The sequence below is a fragment of the Rhinolophus ferrumequinum genome, chromosome 22 (genome assembly GCF_004115265.2).
Source record: "Rhinolophus ferrumequinum isolate MPI-CBG mRhiFer1 chromosome 22, mRhiFer1_v1.p, whole genome shotgun sequence".
NCBI classification, from domain to species: domain Eukaryota; kingdom Metazoa; phylum Chordata; class Mammalia; order Chiroptera; family Rhinolophidae; genus Rhinolophus; species Rhinolophus ferrumequinum.
Genome location: NC_046305.1, coordinates 11,449,270 through 11,464,948, shown reverse-complemented (window position 1 = coordinate 11,464,948; position 15,679 = coordinate 11,449,270). Strand labels below are relative to the sequence as shown.

At 43.9% G+C, this 15,679-nt stretch overlaps 1 protein-coding gene across 2 annotated transcripts in view; it reads left to right on the top strand.

Moving 5' to 3' along the window:
* Positions 1-5,417: 5,417 nt before the first annotated feature.
* LOC117014365 (quinone oxidoreductase-like protein 2) overlaps positions 5,418-15,679 on the top strand; it is a 44,840-nt gene continuing 34,578 nt past the window's right edge. The window contains exons 1-8 of one of the 2 annotated variants that reach the window (XR_004421501.1): positions 5,418-5,594; positions 5,677-5,785; positions 7,817-7,913; positions 9,246-9,304; positions 9,851-9,916; positions 10,685-10,794; positions 11,654-11,735; positions 14,843-15,024. Coding sequence is in view for 1 of the 2 variants with exons in the window: in XM_033092137.1 (XP_032948028.1) it covers positions 5,422-5,594; positions 5,677-5,785; positions 7,817-7,913; positions 9,246-9,304; positions 9,851-9,916; positions 10,685-10,794; positions 11,654-11,735; positions 14,843-15,024 (878 nt within the window). In the remaining variant the exon portion in view is untranslated. The remainder of the gene's footprint in view (positions 5,595-5,676; positions 5,786-7,816; positions 7,914-9,245; positions 9,305-9,850; positions 9,917-10,684; positions 10,795-11,653; positions 11,736-14,842; positions 15,025-15,679) is intronic. The other variant, XM_033092137.1, reaches the window with a different exon arrangement.

Sequence of the window (15,679 nt, the reverse complement as noted above, 5' to 3'; positions counted from 1 at the left end):
TAGATGAACAGAGATAAATAATACTTATTTTAAAAAACATATATTCTGTGCCAGGCACTTTACATACATTGGTTCATGGAATCACAATTATTTTACAAATGGGGAAACTGAGGCTCAGATAGAAGTCACGCGCTTGAGGATATATGGCTGGAAAGTGGTGACGCTGGAGTTTCTCACTGCCTAATTCCAAAGCTTACTTCTGTGCTCTTTCTACACCACCACCTGCTTCCAGCCTCATCCCTCATTCTCCAGCTCAAACCCTAACTTCAGTCACAGCTGACCACTTACAGCCCTTTGACCAATGCCAAGTTCTTCCATGGCTCCTTTTACTGGGATACACATACTTGTGCCTTCTGCCCGGCTAATTCTTCCTTATCCCCACTGTGGAAGCCTTTCTTGAAATGATGCTCTCAGAATGGAATAGGTTGACCTTTTCTGTGCTCTCACAGCCCCCCTTTACAGCCCTCTGTCATAGGACATATCACAGACATTTTTATGCGTGATTCTCTCCACTAGATGGTTAAAGGTTCAAGGGCAAGGATGGTCTTCATAAGAGCTGCCATTTATTGAGTGCTGCCATGTACTCATTGACCTCATTTAATTCTCACAGCCACCACGTGAAATGGGTATTATTATGCTTGTTTTACAGATGAGGAAATGGAAGCTCAGAAAGGTTAAACAACTTTCCCAATGTCACAATGAGTAAGTGGCTAAACCAGGAATTGAACATAGGAACATCTGATTCCAAGACCCCAAATCTTTTCATTTTACTGTTATCATCAGAACATCCACAATGCTCACAGCTTAGATGCTTGGATAGATAAGCAGATAAATACCTTGTATATGATGAGATTAGCAACATGATATAGGTTTACACAAAGTTCTTTGGGGGAACACACAGAAGGGAAGAATTTGTTCTCTCTGGGGAAGGTGGGGCTGGAAAGGCTTCATAAAGTTGCCAGAATGCTTGGGACCTTGTAAACTTGTCCCTTAATGACAAGTTTAAGGAGGAAAAAGATCCCTGCCTCAAATACTGGTGGTTAGTTTTGGGGGCCACATCAGCCATCGTGAAGTCACCACTGCTTCCAAATTGGTCCATCTGGCTGCCAGGAATTTAGCCCAAATGCCTGCTTGTATCTGCTTAAGTCATGACTGGTAACCAGACAACCCAGTCAGCAATTGTTTCATTAAAACCGTGTGTGTGTGTGTGTGTGTGTGTGTGTGTGTGTGTGTGTGTGTGTTTGTACACTACTTTACGTAACCACAGTTTTAATCTTACACACTATACTTTAAATTTAAATGAAATCAGTACATTTTCAGGCTCACAGCTACATGGAATAGGCTCGTCATTCCTAATTATGTGTTAGCTTCTCTTCCTGCATTTGTCCCTTAACTGCCAGTGTCCCTGGAGGCTGCTTTCTCTACATTCTCTCCTTCAGGGAATTCACCTATTTTCTAGGCTTGAACTACAGTAAAATTCCTATAAAATTAATCTGGCTTTGAAATTGAGGTACAATAACTTCTTTGTCTGCTCCGGAGGTTGTGAGGAAGGCCCGGTGGGTGGCCGGATATTGTCGTTGGGGCTCTGGCATCAGGCAGGGACGGAACTTCTGAACTGCTCCATTTCCTAGCTGTGTAACTTGGGCAAACTACTTAACCTCCTTCAGCCTACAGTCTTGATCTAGAAAACAGTAAAAATAATAGTATCCTAGTAATAGGACAAATGTGAGGACTAAAGAAATAATGCAAAAGCACTTAGTGACTGGTTTAAGTTATCAGTGAGTGATAGATGTAATGATACTGAACTATTACTCTCACCTTTGGGAGGATGAAGTAATTTGGGTGACAGTGATGTGAAATTTTTGAAAATGTGAATTATTATTATTATTATTATTCGTACTGTTTAGTGAAACCCAGAGCTTGGTAGAAAGAGAAGCAAACAAGAAATCAGGGACGCCAGATCTTCAATGGTGCTCCTGCCACTAACCTTCAGTGTGACCTTCGGCCAGGCTCTCTGTGAGCCTCTGCTTTCTCACTTGTAAGTGAAGCAGTTTGATTAGATTATCCTGAAGCTCCAGTCCAGCTCGGAAACTCTATGATTTCCTGAGTGTTGGAGCAAATAGGTGACGTAGCAAATCTTACATGGTTCTTGGAATAGAGTAGGTCAATACATACTACATATATCAATGGCCAAAGTTCACCTCTGAGGTTGATAAAAGTTAAATCCAAATGCGATCATCTGAAAAAGCAATCTGGGGCATTCAATGAAAAGGCAAACGACTCACACACCTCAGGAATTTTGGAGGCCATCATTGCGGCAGAAGACAAGTGCAATAGAGTTCCCCCCAACCCCACCCGTGGTTTCGCTGTCCGTGGTTTTATAGTTACCTGTGGTCAACTGCAGTTCGAAAACATTAAATGAAAAATTCCAGAAACGATAGGTTTTAAATTGAGCGTTCTTCCGAGCAGCAGGATGAAATCTCGCCTTGTCTTGCTCCATTACGCAAGTACGAAACCACGTTGTAGACGCTCCCCATGCCTTGGTCCCTTCGTAGCTATCACCTTGATCATATCGGCTGTTGCGGTGTCACAGTGCTTGCGTTCAAGTACCCTTATTGTTCTTAATAGCCCCAACGCGCAAGAATAGTGATGCTGACAAATTGGATATGTGAACGACACCGTACAGTGCTTCCTTAAGTGAAAAGGTATGTATGTGTTGGAAAAAAATGCAGGGTCTTAGAACATGTTTCCTGCAAATGAAGGGGGACTACTGTACTGAACTAGTCAGAAAAAAAGGTCAGGTTATGCCCAGCAGCTGTGCCCTTAGTCATAGAAGGGGATGCACGACTCCTTACAGTTTTTTGGACATGGCTTTAGATGGTAATGTGCTGGTAGGTCTCCCACACAGCTCGCGGGGCTCCTTGCTTCCTACTTTCCTCACAAACTGGGTACTTGCTACTGGCATGTGCTAGATGTGGTGGTAAACGCTGGGCCACTGAAACAAAGTCTATTCTCAAGTTTCTGACGAGCTATTGGATAAAATATTTAAACTGTGGGAAAAAACTTTTTACATTTTCTGCATAATTCTGTATGGTGCTTACATTGTTTATATATTGTTTGTCTATTACTCTGAAAACATAGCTGCTTGTATATTCAGCTCTGGCTTGCTTCTCCACCCTCAGCCCTCCAGCAGCTTCTGGATGTTAAATATTATCTCTTCCTGTGAGTTGTACCAGAAGGAAGAGTCATCTGTTACTCTTTTACTTCCTAATGAGCCCTCAAACTGGTTTGCAGGGCAGTTAGGGATTCTTTCTCTTTCTTCCCAGTGGACTGAACAGTTCAGATTTAGGTGCTTGGCCTTCTCCAGGGTTCGAGTTTTTTCTTCCTGTTCACTTTTCCTATCCTCCAATAAAACAACATAACCAGAACCGATAACAAAAACTAGACAGTATAGAGTGATGGCAGCAGCACTCTGAGGGAGAGACTAAATATTTCTTTTGCTACTATGGCAACTATCAAATGCCTGTCACTTACCTTTGAAGCTCTTTGGAAATGTGAAACTTATTTTGCATATAAGTGCTTAAAATCACCTCAATTACCGAAGATACTTTCATCTCCCTCCAAGATTCTTCTTAAAGTGACTTTTACTATCTTCTTCAGATATGGTTATAAATGTAGAATGCAGTATTGATACATTTCTCCAACCTCACTGATTCTCATAGTCCCTGAAAATGACAAGGATGTTATAAAAACCACAATAGAAAAAATTTCCATAGAAATACTTAATCAAAAATGAAAGACTTGATGCTTAAAGATCCTTCCAATTATCTGGAAAACTGATACTAGATAATGGAGGGTTCATTCAACAATTCATTAGAGAAGCATATATTAAATGCCTGTAAGTGTTGCCTTGTGCAAAGTACTGCAAACATAAAAGAGATTAAGTATGGTTGCTGCTTTCAAGGAGCTCAATTAAAAACTGCTTGCTTTACATCTTGTATAAATACCTAATATTTTACAAAACGTTTTCCACATGTAACAATGGGACACAACTCATTTCATCCTCAGAACCATCAATCCTGGTTTCATACTTCATAAACTTGAGATTTCTTATTGCTCACTGTTATTTGGCAGCCAGAATATTCATTTTGATTATGATAATGCTAGTATTTCTCCATTATTCCTGGTTTGATTTTATGTGCCTAATGACTAAGAGTTTACAAAAGTGTCTCATTGGAAATAATTGTTTTTTTCATTTTCTCACTTTCTAGTCCTTGTTCCTTGTAGGCATGAGTTTCCATCCAAGGGCGACAGGGCCTAAAATGACTTCAGATTCCCTGAGTGCTCTTAAGAAAACAGTGGCCTCTGCTGCATACTTGTGGTGGGGACCTGGTTCTTGGATTCCTTTCCCACCAAAGCCTTTAGACCATAATCTCCTAAATTCATTCCTACTTCACATTTGCTATTTTTCCTTTATTCCATTTTTGATCATTCCTTCCAGGTCACTTGCTACCTGGGACGATTGTTTCCACCACAAAACAGAAACAGAATTGAGCAACTTGGGGATTATCCTGCCCAACACTTTCACTTTATGGAGGAAGAAACTAGGATGCGCAGCCATCAGGTGTCAATGCAGAAGCCACACAAACGGGTGGTAGGTAGAGGCTGTACTCTGACCAAATGTCTTGTAAGGACATTATGCTGTCTTTAAGCTACCTGTCCCCTGAAACATACTTCCAAGGATAATACATGCTTCTCTTACATTGCCAGTATGTGAATATTTGGTTAGTGTTGCAACAGAGGTCTACCCAGTTTTATAATATCTCACCGATTATGTTGTTATGTTTTCAGTTTCTCCATAGTATACTTGTTCACCTAGGAATTATGTGGTCGATGAATCAATTATTCAGCATCCTTTATGTGCCGGGCATAAACCAGGCACTGGGAACTATGAAAACGACCAGGTTTTGGCCTGACTTTCACTGGAAGTATTCTTGAGACTTGTTTAGGATCATTTCACATTGAATTAATAGCAACCATATAGTTTCAGTGTAAATGGTCCTGAAAGTGTGAGAAAATTGGTAAGAATTGAACCGTAGTAAGGTGTTGAATGCAGACATTAAAGCCTTTTCCTACGCATTTAGGATTTCGCACGCACCGAGGACCCAAGAACCCCTCTTATATCGCCAAGTGGGATTTTAAAAGTCTCCCAAATTTGCTAGAAAAATGCCAACAAAGGCTAATCTCGGGTAATCAGTTTCCTTTTACTCGTTTTCTTTCCTCCCCAGCGGGCTCCACCTCCAGGAAGCCTGTGGAACGAAGGGACTCAGGCTCCCCGGGGTCCGTGCAGCGAGCCCTGCCGGCGGGCTGGCCAGGGCACGGTCCTGGCTGCCACCAGCCTGAGTGGAGTCATGCCCCGGGATGCCTCCCGGCCACTTTTCCGCTCTCCCCGGCATGTCGGGGGCGGGGCCAGCATTCTCTGCTCTTCCTGTCTGGGTCCGACCACTGGCCTCTCACGACTACCTAAGCGTGACCATGGCGACGGCGGTTGGGGGACTTTGGGGACGGTGCTTCCCTCGGGTGTGGCTCTGCAGGTGCGAACCCGACTCTTCCCTGAGCCCGACAGGCAGCCACGGGGGTTGCCCCGAGTAACCCATTCCTTGTACCGTGTTGCAGGAGGGCCGGGCCGTGTGGCGGCCGCTACTACCGCGCCGCGCTGTGCACGGAGTTGAAGCAGCCCCTGGCCATTGAGGAGGTCGCCCCCCGCCCTGTCCGGCCTCACGAGGTAGGGTGACCTTTCACTTTCCCCTTGGCCACCACACACACCGCAGGTCCTCTGGATCCCAAGAGCTCAGCTAGGGGGCGACCAGGCCACAGGAGCGCAACTTGGTTCTGGGCTACAAGGGCCCCTTCTATAGCATTCGTAAAAAGGCCAAAAGGGCTAAAGAAAGATTATTCCTCAAAACACAAATGGAGGCCTCTTTCTGAAGGCCCAGAGCTGTTGCCTTAGAAACAGAGAATTCTGATTTTTCACACGATTTTGCATAACCACCTGCAAGTTATTGATTTAACACAGATACATGGACCCCATCCTTTGCTTCCTCTTTGGTGTCAGCATCTCATTTTCCACCTACTCTCCTCCCCCAAACCAGCCCAGCAACGTCCTGTATTTCCTTCAGAATATGTTCCTTGTGCCCTCTTCTGGCATACCGCAGTGATTTGGGGTGGGGTTAGTTTAGGATTGTGCACATTTCCAGTAAAATGTGGAAGTCACTTGGGCCTTGTGGGTTGACCACTCTGGTGACACAATGTCATCTGCCGTGGAGAATGACAAACTCTGACAAGGTGCCCCAGTGTCAGGGACGACTGGTGAGAAGGAGAAATGTGGCTGCAGCCCTGAAGTGTCACTAACACAGACTGTGGCTAAAAGGATTATTTGGGTAAGCACATGATGGCAGCCAATCTGCTTCTTGGGACCTAGGTGCTAAAAGAGGTTTATATTTGAATCATCCTTGAATCAAGGTGGAGTGGTTTGAGGTCATGTGTGTCCTTGTCAAATGTCAACAACTAATGTATCCTACGCATCATGGCTGAAGGCTGGGCTCCTTTGTTCTGTTCTTGGCCCAGACGCTGACTATGTAAGGAATTAGCTCATGAGAGCTGGGACTATGTGAGTTTACCCTCACTAAATCCCTTTAATCTGGAATGGTGCCTGGCACGTGGCAGATGCTTAAAGCATTGTTGAATGAATGCATTTTGTTGATAAAAATATCTTCTCACCAATATGGAAACGTACCTCTGTACTAAAATGGAAATTTAAACAAAACAAATGACGTGGACTCTTTCAGCCTTTATTTCCTCCTGTAATTCCTAGCTCTGCTTGAGATGAGTTAGTCTAGGACAGTAATGCTCTAACTTTAGCCTGCATCAGAATCACCTGAGGCTTATTGAAACAGTTTGCTGAACTGTGTCCCCAGAGTTTCTGGTTTAGTAGGTCAGGGCGGGGCCTGAGAATTTGAGGTTCCCAAGTGACACATGCTGGTGATCTGGGGACCACACTTTGAGAACCCCTGGCTTACAAGGTCTAGAGAAACTGCTGGCTACTCTGCTGCAGACCAGCCTCAGCTCTACCACTGTCATGAGACATAGACGCTGGGGATCTAGGACTAGCCTCCAAAAAGATTCCTGATTCCCTAAAACAGATGACCATGTTACCTTCCTGCTTAAAATCTTTTAATGGCTTCCCATTGTTTCCACTTTGAAGACTGAAATCCTCAATAAAGCCTACAAGCCCTTGGAGGGTGTGGGCCCTGCACTCTAACCCCATCTGTTTCTTCTCTTTGTGGTCTGGGCCTGGTGGTTTTCTTTTTTGTGCCCACCACAGGGCCTTTGCACATGCCATTGCTATTGGCTGTGCTAGGCCCTCCCCCCCCGCCCCCGACTCATTTTGAATAGTTAACTCTTAGCTGTTCTTAGTTCAAGTATTACTTTCTCAGGGATTTCTCCTGACCATCCCCAAAAGGTCAAATCCCCCTCATTATGTGCTTTCATAGTACCAGATATTTCTATCTTTAACATTTTGTGTAGGAGTTGTAATTTAATACATAAATTCTCATAGTTATTTGGTTACTGTCTGTCTTCTGTACCATACTTTCAGCTCCATGAAGGCAGGAATCTTATCCATTTTGCCACAAGATTGGACACTGGCACTTAGTTCAGTACCCAGCATATCGTAGGTTTTCAGTAAATATTTTGGTCTAATTGAATGAACGTTGTCTCCACAAATATGTACTGCTCTACTGTATTTCTTTTGCAGGTCAGAGTTGATGTCCATTTCTGTGGAGTTAACTTTGCTGATATTTTGGTCTGCCGTGGTCAGTATCAGGAAAGGCCCCACCTTCCTTTCGCACCTGGTGAGTATGAAGGGGTCAAGTGACTGCTGCAGGAAAAGAAGATACAGTTTTCAGAACCATGTGCTTCATCTCAGACACTACTGGGTGGTGCTTGTCTGCTGTTGGTGATATCTCAGACATGTTAACCTCACCACTAATTAGAAGCACTAGAGGGTGAGCCCCTTGAGGGAAATTTCTGTGACTGTCTTACCCTCATTATACTTCCCCATCTTAGCATTGTAAGTGTCTTATAGTAGATGCTCAATAAATACTTTAAAAATGAATAAATGAGCACATTGAATGTTCACATGTCATTATGTTCACAAGAATTCTGATCTGAATCATCATTGGTCCTCGTCATTCCCTTTTATTCTTCGATATTGCCTATATTTTGTTTTTTCGCTTAAGGATCACAACCATCTGTTTTCAGCTAAAACTCTCAGTCCTCACAAACACATTCCCAAAGAAACCTAATATCAAAGGATCAGAAAGATGAAAAAAAGTGTATGCATTTCTAGCAGCCCACTGTCTGATTTGCATTATGCCCAATCTGATTACATTTAGATTCTGAATGTGTGGACAAAGACTGATTTCTGTTGTTGAAATTTATTGAAAGAGATGTAAGAATAGCTCAGCATGTATATGGTACATGTATATCCTATCTATACAGATGTGTACTATGGACACAGTGATTATGAAATCGTTGCTATGTTTTGGCCTCTGGGTATTTGGTTGTATCTCAACAGTTGGAACCATTTCCCTCTGTTTGTATTTGCTGAAATGCTGGGTGCGGGGAAGATGTCATATTCAATTCAGTTATTCCTCTGGCTGCTCAAGTGGGAAATGTATGATCACTGAATTCAGAAATTTCAGAGGTGGAAGAGGGCAGACAACACCAGTTCATACATGTGAGCCAAGTACTATATGAATAAATACAGTTCTTGTCCTTGAGGGTCTCATCATCCAGAAGAGGAGACATGCCAACAGATAAATGTAGTATGATGAGCATTGTGATTGGGGTGCTGTAGGAGCCGAAGGCCTCAGTGATCAGGGTCCAAAGTATGTACTTGTATACCTGTGATTCCCTGTGCTTTCGCCCATTGTTGAAATTTTCATCTGTGTCCTGGTGAGAATGGGACTGCTATCTCTTTTTAGGTTGTGGTCGTGAAATCTTAAATTCACTTTCTTGTGCTTTGGGTAAACACTCTCACCCCTCTATCCTAGATGGGGGGTCAGGAACACTTACACCCTCTCAGCTACAGAAAGCTGGTAGGTGGGCTGTGGATCAGGATTTTCTCACCTCCATGGTGCTGGGTTTTATAGATAACCTAATCTTTAAACAATTTCTTTTAGGCATGGAGTTTTCTGGGACAGTATTGGAGACAGGCAAGGATGTCAGCACAGTGAAAGAGGTAAATTAGTTGAAATCTGGAGAACTGATGTGTGTGGCTATGAGAAATGTGCTAACTTATTTGTAGCTAATGGTCTTGATTCTCCTGGTCTTTGCCAGTCAACACCAAAGGGAAACTGAGATAGAGGGGGAAGAAACAAATTCTGAATTGGGAGAAGGAAGCCAGTGCAAGTTCCTGGCTTCATTACACCTTTTATTACTAATAAAAGGCAGTACCGTGGTCTTTAGTTAGTGAGAAAATTCTCAGGTTGGAGCCTCCTGTGAAAGAAATTAACACTAGGATTCTAAATCATATCCAAATTCATATTCTAATTGATACCCATATCATTGTCCAAAATGTGCTCAGGTTGGCCTGGCAACCTGGTGGGGGTATTGAGAAAGTGGCTAAATTATTTACTAAGCATTAACTCTGAGTAGATAATTAAGGCAAATCTGTGTCTTATGGGGTCCGAAAGAAAGATTTTCTTTCTTTTTTAGATTAATTCAGGAAGAGATAAATGGCAAGGCCATGCGTTTGAACCTGCCCTTAATGGTATTTTCTCTTCAGGGAGATGGAGTGATTGGTGTGAGTGACTTTAATAGTATGGCTGAAGAATACATCGCTGACCAGAAGGTATCCCTTCCTCTCAATATTAATGCTTAGGGATTTTTCCCCTCCTTTCTTTTCTTTAATCCCACCTATCCCTCATTCCCTGTTCTCCTTCTTCCCTGCCTCACTTTTTCTTTCTATTCTTTTGGTCATATCTTGTTTCTCAGCCAAGCACTTCTTTCTTCCAACTGCTAAACTCCATTTCTATATTGGCGTGACAATCCTTGCACAGAACTTTGTGTGGAGTGGTTTAATGTAGAAGCATTTTGTTTTGTGAGTCCTGGAGCAACTGACTGGCTGTCCAGTTGGACCAGTTAGGTAGTTTTGGTAAAAAAACTGGTTTGAGGCATTGAGCTGGAAGAAATGGTTTCTCTCCACATGAAACTTGTGAAAGAGAGCCCAGGGAACAGAGCCAGACAGCGTGGTCCAATCAGGTTGTGCAGAATGTGAATGGAGCCCCCTAGTGGAGAACAGTGCATAATTTTCCTCACAGCTTTATTGTGGTAAAATTTACCTAATACCCAATTCACCCATTATAGTGCAGTGGTCTGTGTTCCAGTCTCCATAAACTGATTCCTTCTTGAGCAGATGCAACCCTAGGATTTTTGAAGATTGATGCACCCAAATCTTGAACTTGGCCACAGCTTGCTTGGTCTTGACTTCCACTGGGCTTGGTTCTTGACATGTGTTTCCCTTAGCAAATCAGTCACTTAATTAAATCATATTTACTGAGCAGCCTTTATGAATAGATACATGTGCTTAATCCCTAAGTCACTGTTATCTCTTTTCTAGGCACTGTGGCAGGTTCCAGAAAGGGTCCCCCTCCGAGAAGCTGCTGCCCTGCCTGTGTCCTATGGCACCGCGATTATGGCTCTGGAGCATCGGGCACGTACCCAACCTGGGTAAGGACTGTGTAAACAACAGAAGGCTAGATAGGACCCTTCTATGATATCAGAAGTGCCTGAGGTCTTGCCCCCTTGAGGTCCTTTCCCTTGTCTGACCTTTAGCTCATGGGCAGTCTATCTACGTAAAGGCCAAAGGGACGCAGTGACTGGAGATGGGGGTCTGGTCACGGTGGGGATATCCTTTTATCTGAGAAGGAATGATCGACTGTGAACTTGGCCACTATGAGTTTCGGGAAATACCTCCCTCAAACTTGACCACTCTGGGTATCACTTCCTACAGAACCTTAAAGTTTAGAGAATTCGTTTATTTAAACTCACTTCCCTCTAGTTTTAATGGAGGCCTGTAGTATTTGTTTCTCTGAAGCTTGGTTGGGTGGCCCTAAGTGAGGTATTTCAAACTCAGAAGTACCGAAGTTTCCCACTTTACCTGAAGTATACCTGTGCCCTTTGATCTTTTCAGAGAGACTCAGCATTACCCCAGGGAGATGGGTTTAGTTGAGAAGTGATTATTACGTGATATCGCCGTCTCAAATTTGGCAGTGTGTAGTATGAGTATGATTTTAGGACAGAATTTCTGAGTATCTCAAAGGAGGGGTTGACACTGGCATGAAGAAGAGGCTGCCTAGAGAGATTAAGGAATTTTTTTCCTGGGAAGTCTTCGAAATGACCTAATTAGCCCTGATCTAGCCGTCACCCAGCCCTGAAAACTGGAGAATGGACGTACGTTAAGGGTTGAATGAATTGGTTTCTAAGTTCTCTTCTTGCTTGAAAATGTCCTGGTTTTGAAATATTCATGAAGTCATGTTGCGGAATGATTTGTAGTTTCTGAAGTAACGTTCACCTCTCTCTGGCACAGAGAAACTGTTCTAGTGACGGCAGCAGCTGGAGCCACAGGCCTTGCAGTGATAGATGTGGCAACAAATGTCCTTCAGGCCAAGGTATTTATATGTTAGGTTCTGCACTTAAAAAAATGATACCTCCACCCATGGTTTTCAAACGTGGGATATACTCATTCATTTATTAAAAACCATGTGCAAGGTGCTGGGATTACAAAGTCCCCTAGAGTAAGGTGTTGACAAGTGTTTGCTTGTAGACTAGTGAACGGACTCAGGAGTAAATCGCTCATCCTTCCCGTTACTGGAACCTGCCAAGGTCCAATTCACTCAACAGCCTCTGCCGCTGCTGTTGTTCCCTCTACTGTAGGGCTCTGCACTTCAAATTTAAATTCAGATGCCACTTTTTAGGGAAGTATTCTTTGTCCCTCAGGAGATGTTGCTCCTCTTCCCCTACTATTGGTATATGGCCTCGTAGCATTCCAGACTTCTCTTTTCATAGCACACACCTCAGTGTACGCTTAGTCATTTACTTGTGTCACTATTGGACTAATGGCTCCCTCCTAATGTACTGGAATCCCCATGAAGGCAGGGACAGTGTCTACTTGGTTCATTATTATCATGCCAGTACCTGGCATGATGCCTAGACCACGGCAGGCACTAATAACCATTTCTGGAATGAATGAACAATTGAAAGAAAGACTGACGTCTCCACAGGGGCGTCCCTCTGAGGCTGTGGGTGTCAGAGAAAGAGGGTTTCTTGGAGAAGGTGGACATTTTAAGCTGACTTTTGGAAGGGCTGGTAGCAGCTGATGAGAGGAAGAGGGATGTGAAGGCGGGAGGATCTTCTAGTAAGACGGAGAAATGGGAACTAGCACGATGCATTCAGGGAATTGTGCATGGTACCTGTGGGGTAGAGGATGTGTGTGGGGAATGGTGGCAGATGACTCTGTAGGGGTGGGCAGAGATGAGTCCAGAAAATGCTGGAGAATTCCAACATTTGTTGGAAGCCATTGAGGGTTTTAAGTAGGGAAATGACATGATCATCTTGGCATTTGCAAAGTTCATTCTGGTAGCAGCGGGGATGAGGGGTAAGGGCAAGGTCAAGCCTAGTCAGAAGGCAGGAGGGTGGATTCTTGGAGCAATCCAAGCCAGAGGTGATGGTACTTGAACCAAAGCAGTGGAGGCGATGAATTGAGAGAGAACGAAAGTGGAAGGAAATAGAGAATTCAGTGACTGGAGAGCATCCTGATATTGTTGAAGGAACGAGGATTTTGACATTAGCCTATCCTAGGTTCAGATTCCAGCTCTGCCTTTAGCTTAATCGCTGCAGTTTCCTCATTGGTAAAATAATGGTTTCCTTAGAGGGTCATGCGGATATTGAAATTACACGTGCAATGCACCTGTTAGAGGGCATAGCATGTCGGTGAGAATCTCTTAAAAAGGGATCTTGTTGTTATTAGACATTGAGTGAGAAGGCGCAAACTAGGTTAATTTGTGGATTTGCCATTTGTTGACATTGAGAACACAGGAGGAAATGGCGAGTTCAGTTTTGGATGTTGCAGAGTGTTAGATGCCCGTGGAGCACGCAGCTGGGGTCACCAGGAGATACAGGCTTGGAGATAATTGGGTTGGTCTGGAATTTTTTCAGGTGGCATCTCTCCTTCTCACCTTAAGTTCCTTTGGGAAGGACATGTGGGTTCTGAAAGCAATCTTAGATGTTACCTGGAGGCTCCTCATGGAATCTTTAACACATTTCATGTGAAAAGCAAGGGTTTTTAGCACTTCTTCGGCAGGGAGACCAGAACTGGTCTCATTGTCTGGAACCACTGACTATTTAACATTTCTCGGAAGATAAAATTATGCCATTTGTTTTAAATAGTTACAGGAGGTTAAGTAGAGAGAAAAATTTACTTTAATTCAGATATTAAAATTAATCTAAGCTGCATTTTCTTCAGCAGCAATAATGGTTTTACCCCAAAGCAAACAAAAACAAAATGAAAATGATGTGATTATGCCACCAACTTGGAACAGGTCATTTCGATAACACCTTCCATTCACAACATTTTATATTGCTTTCAGAGTGTCTCCACAGCATTATCTAACCCTTGACCCTCTGAAAACCCCTGAGAGATGGGTAATGTATGTGTTTATCCTCCCTATTTCACAGATGAAGAAAGGAAGGCACCGAGAGAGAGAGAGAGAGAGAGAGAGAGAGAGAGAGAGAGAGAAAGAGAGAGAGAGAGAGAGAGAGTCATGGCAGGTCTCACCGGATGGAGTGAGAATCCTGGGGTTGGAATCAGGAGCCTGACCCTAGTCGGGTGGTGCCCCTCGTGTCTCTGTGTACTCAGCCCTCCGTGACCTGGAGCTATAGAACGGAAGTAATTATACCTCCCCATCATGTTCTTATATGGTTTCAATAGAATACGTGATTGCATATGTGTAACAATAGACTCAATTTATCTAACACTTTGTTTTCCAAATGTCTTATGTACAGTATTCCATTGAATTCTTAAAATAAATCTCATGGATGAGGTAACTGAAGCTTAGGGAAGTTGGCAGGCAGTATAGAGGTTAAGGCCATGAACACTAGAGACGGGTCAGCCTGGGTTTGGATCCCCGTTCTGCCTGCCATTAGCTGTGTGACTTTGAACAGTTACTTAACGTTTTTTGCTTTGGTTTCTTTATCTCTAGAATGAGCATAATACTAGTGTGTATATCATGGACTATTAAGATGAAATGAGTTATTAAAATACGTAAAGCATGCAGAATAGTGCCTGGCACAGAGTAAGTACTATGTGTTTAGTTTTTTTCTAATGTGCCTTAGGTAACACAGCTGGTTAGTAGCAGAGTCAGGATTTGAACTCGGCTCTGTCCAACTTAAAGATCTTTCCATTGAGTCATGTTCCAGTTTCTAGGAAGTCTTTGCCGGTCTTCTTGATCTGGGTTGGCTACCTCTTGTTTGCACTTCTGGAAACCTCTGTTCTTCCAGGGTTCTTGGAAATGTGCATCCGACGGCCGGTGGGACATGGGGAGGCCAGTGTGACGGTGCTGTGTGTCGGGCCTGATGTGCTCGTTTGAGGCTGGGGCTGGGACGGCGACATCACATTGGGTTCCTTCGTAACTACCCTTTGGTTGCAGGTCGGGTGGGTGGCGTGAGTCCCTCATGGTACATGTACTGGAAACTCAGAAGCTCTGTGTTCTTTATGCAGGTAATAGCTGCAGCCGGAAGTGATGAGAAGTGCAAGCTGGCGATGCAAAGGGGAGCGCAGTCCAGCGTGAACTACCGTCAGGGCAGCCTGAAGGAGGCAGTGAGAAAGCTGCTGGGCAGCCGCGGGGTGGACGTGGTCATTGACACCGTGGGAGGACATGTCTTCCTGGAGGCTCTCCGCAGGTGCTTCAAGCGGTCTTTCCAGAGTGGCCCAGACCTGGGGTTCTGCGCACACCTTTCCAGACCTCTGTCTTCCTTCTGGCCTTGCGTCCCTTTTGTCTTTGCTGCTCACTTTTCCTACAGACCTTGGCATCAGCGAGAACAGCTGAGTGAGTGGGTGGAAAGAACTTGAAGCAGAGTGAAAAAGCAGGAAATGCTTAAATATAGCAAAAACAAAATATCCAGCTGGAAAATACCCAAGAAATGACTGCAGACTCTCTAGTTGGCAATATTAAATGCTTTAGAAATTAGACATGTGTGAAATTCAGTTGGGCCGGCCCCCATTAACTGCTTTACATACATGGTGTGGGTCATTCTTGGGGAGGTCATAGTTTGCATACTAGATGTACACCCTCTTTTGGTCTCGCTGGTTTCTGAAGCAGCCAGCGGGGTAGGTGTCTCATTGACTTATTTTTTCAAAAAATCACTGGAGAGTTGGTGGGACCATCATCTGCACACCAATTCTCATTCTGTTTTCAACCAGGGGTAAAATGGAGTAATATGGGTTTCATTTCTCCTCTGTAATATGGGTTTCATTTCTCCGGCCCTCCTGGCAAGCGCAGTTTGTGGATTCTCACCATTCAAAGGAGAGGTCACAGAAGCAGAGAGAGCAGCTGGC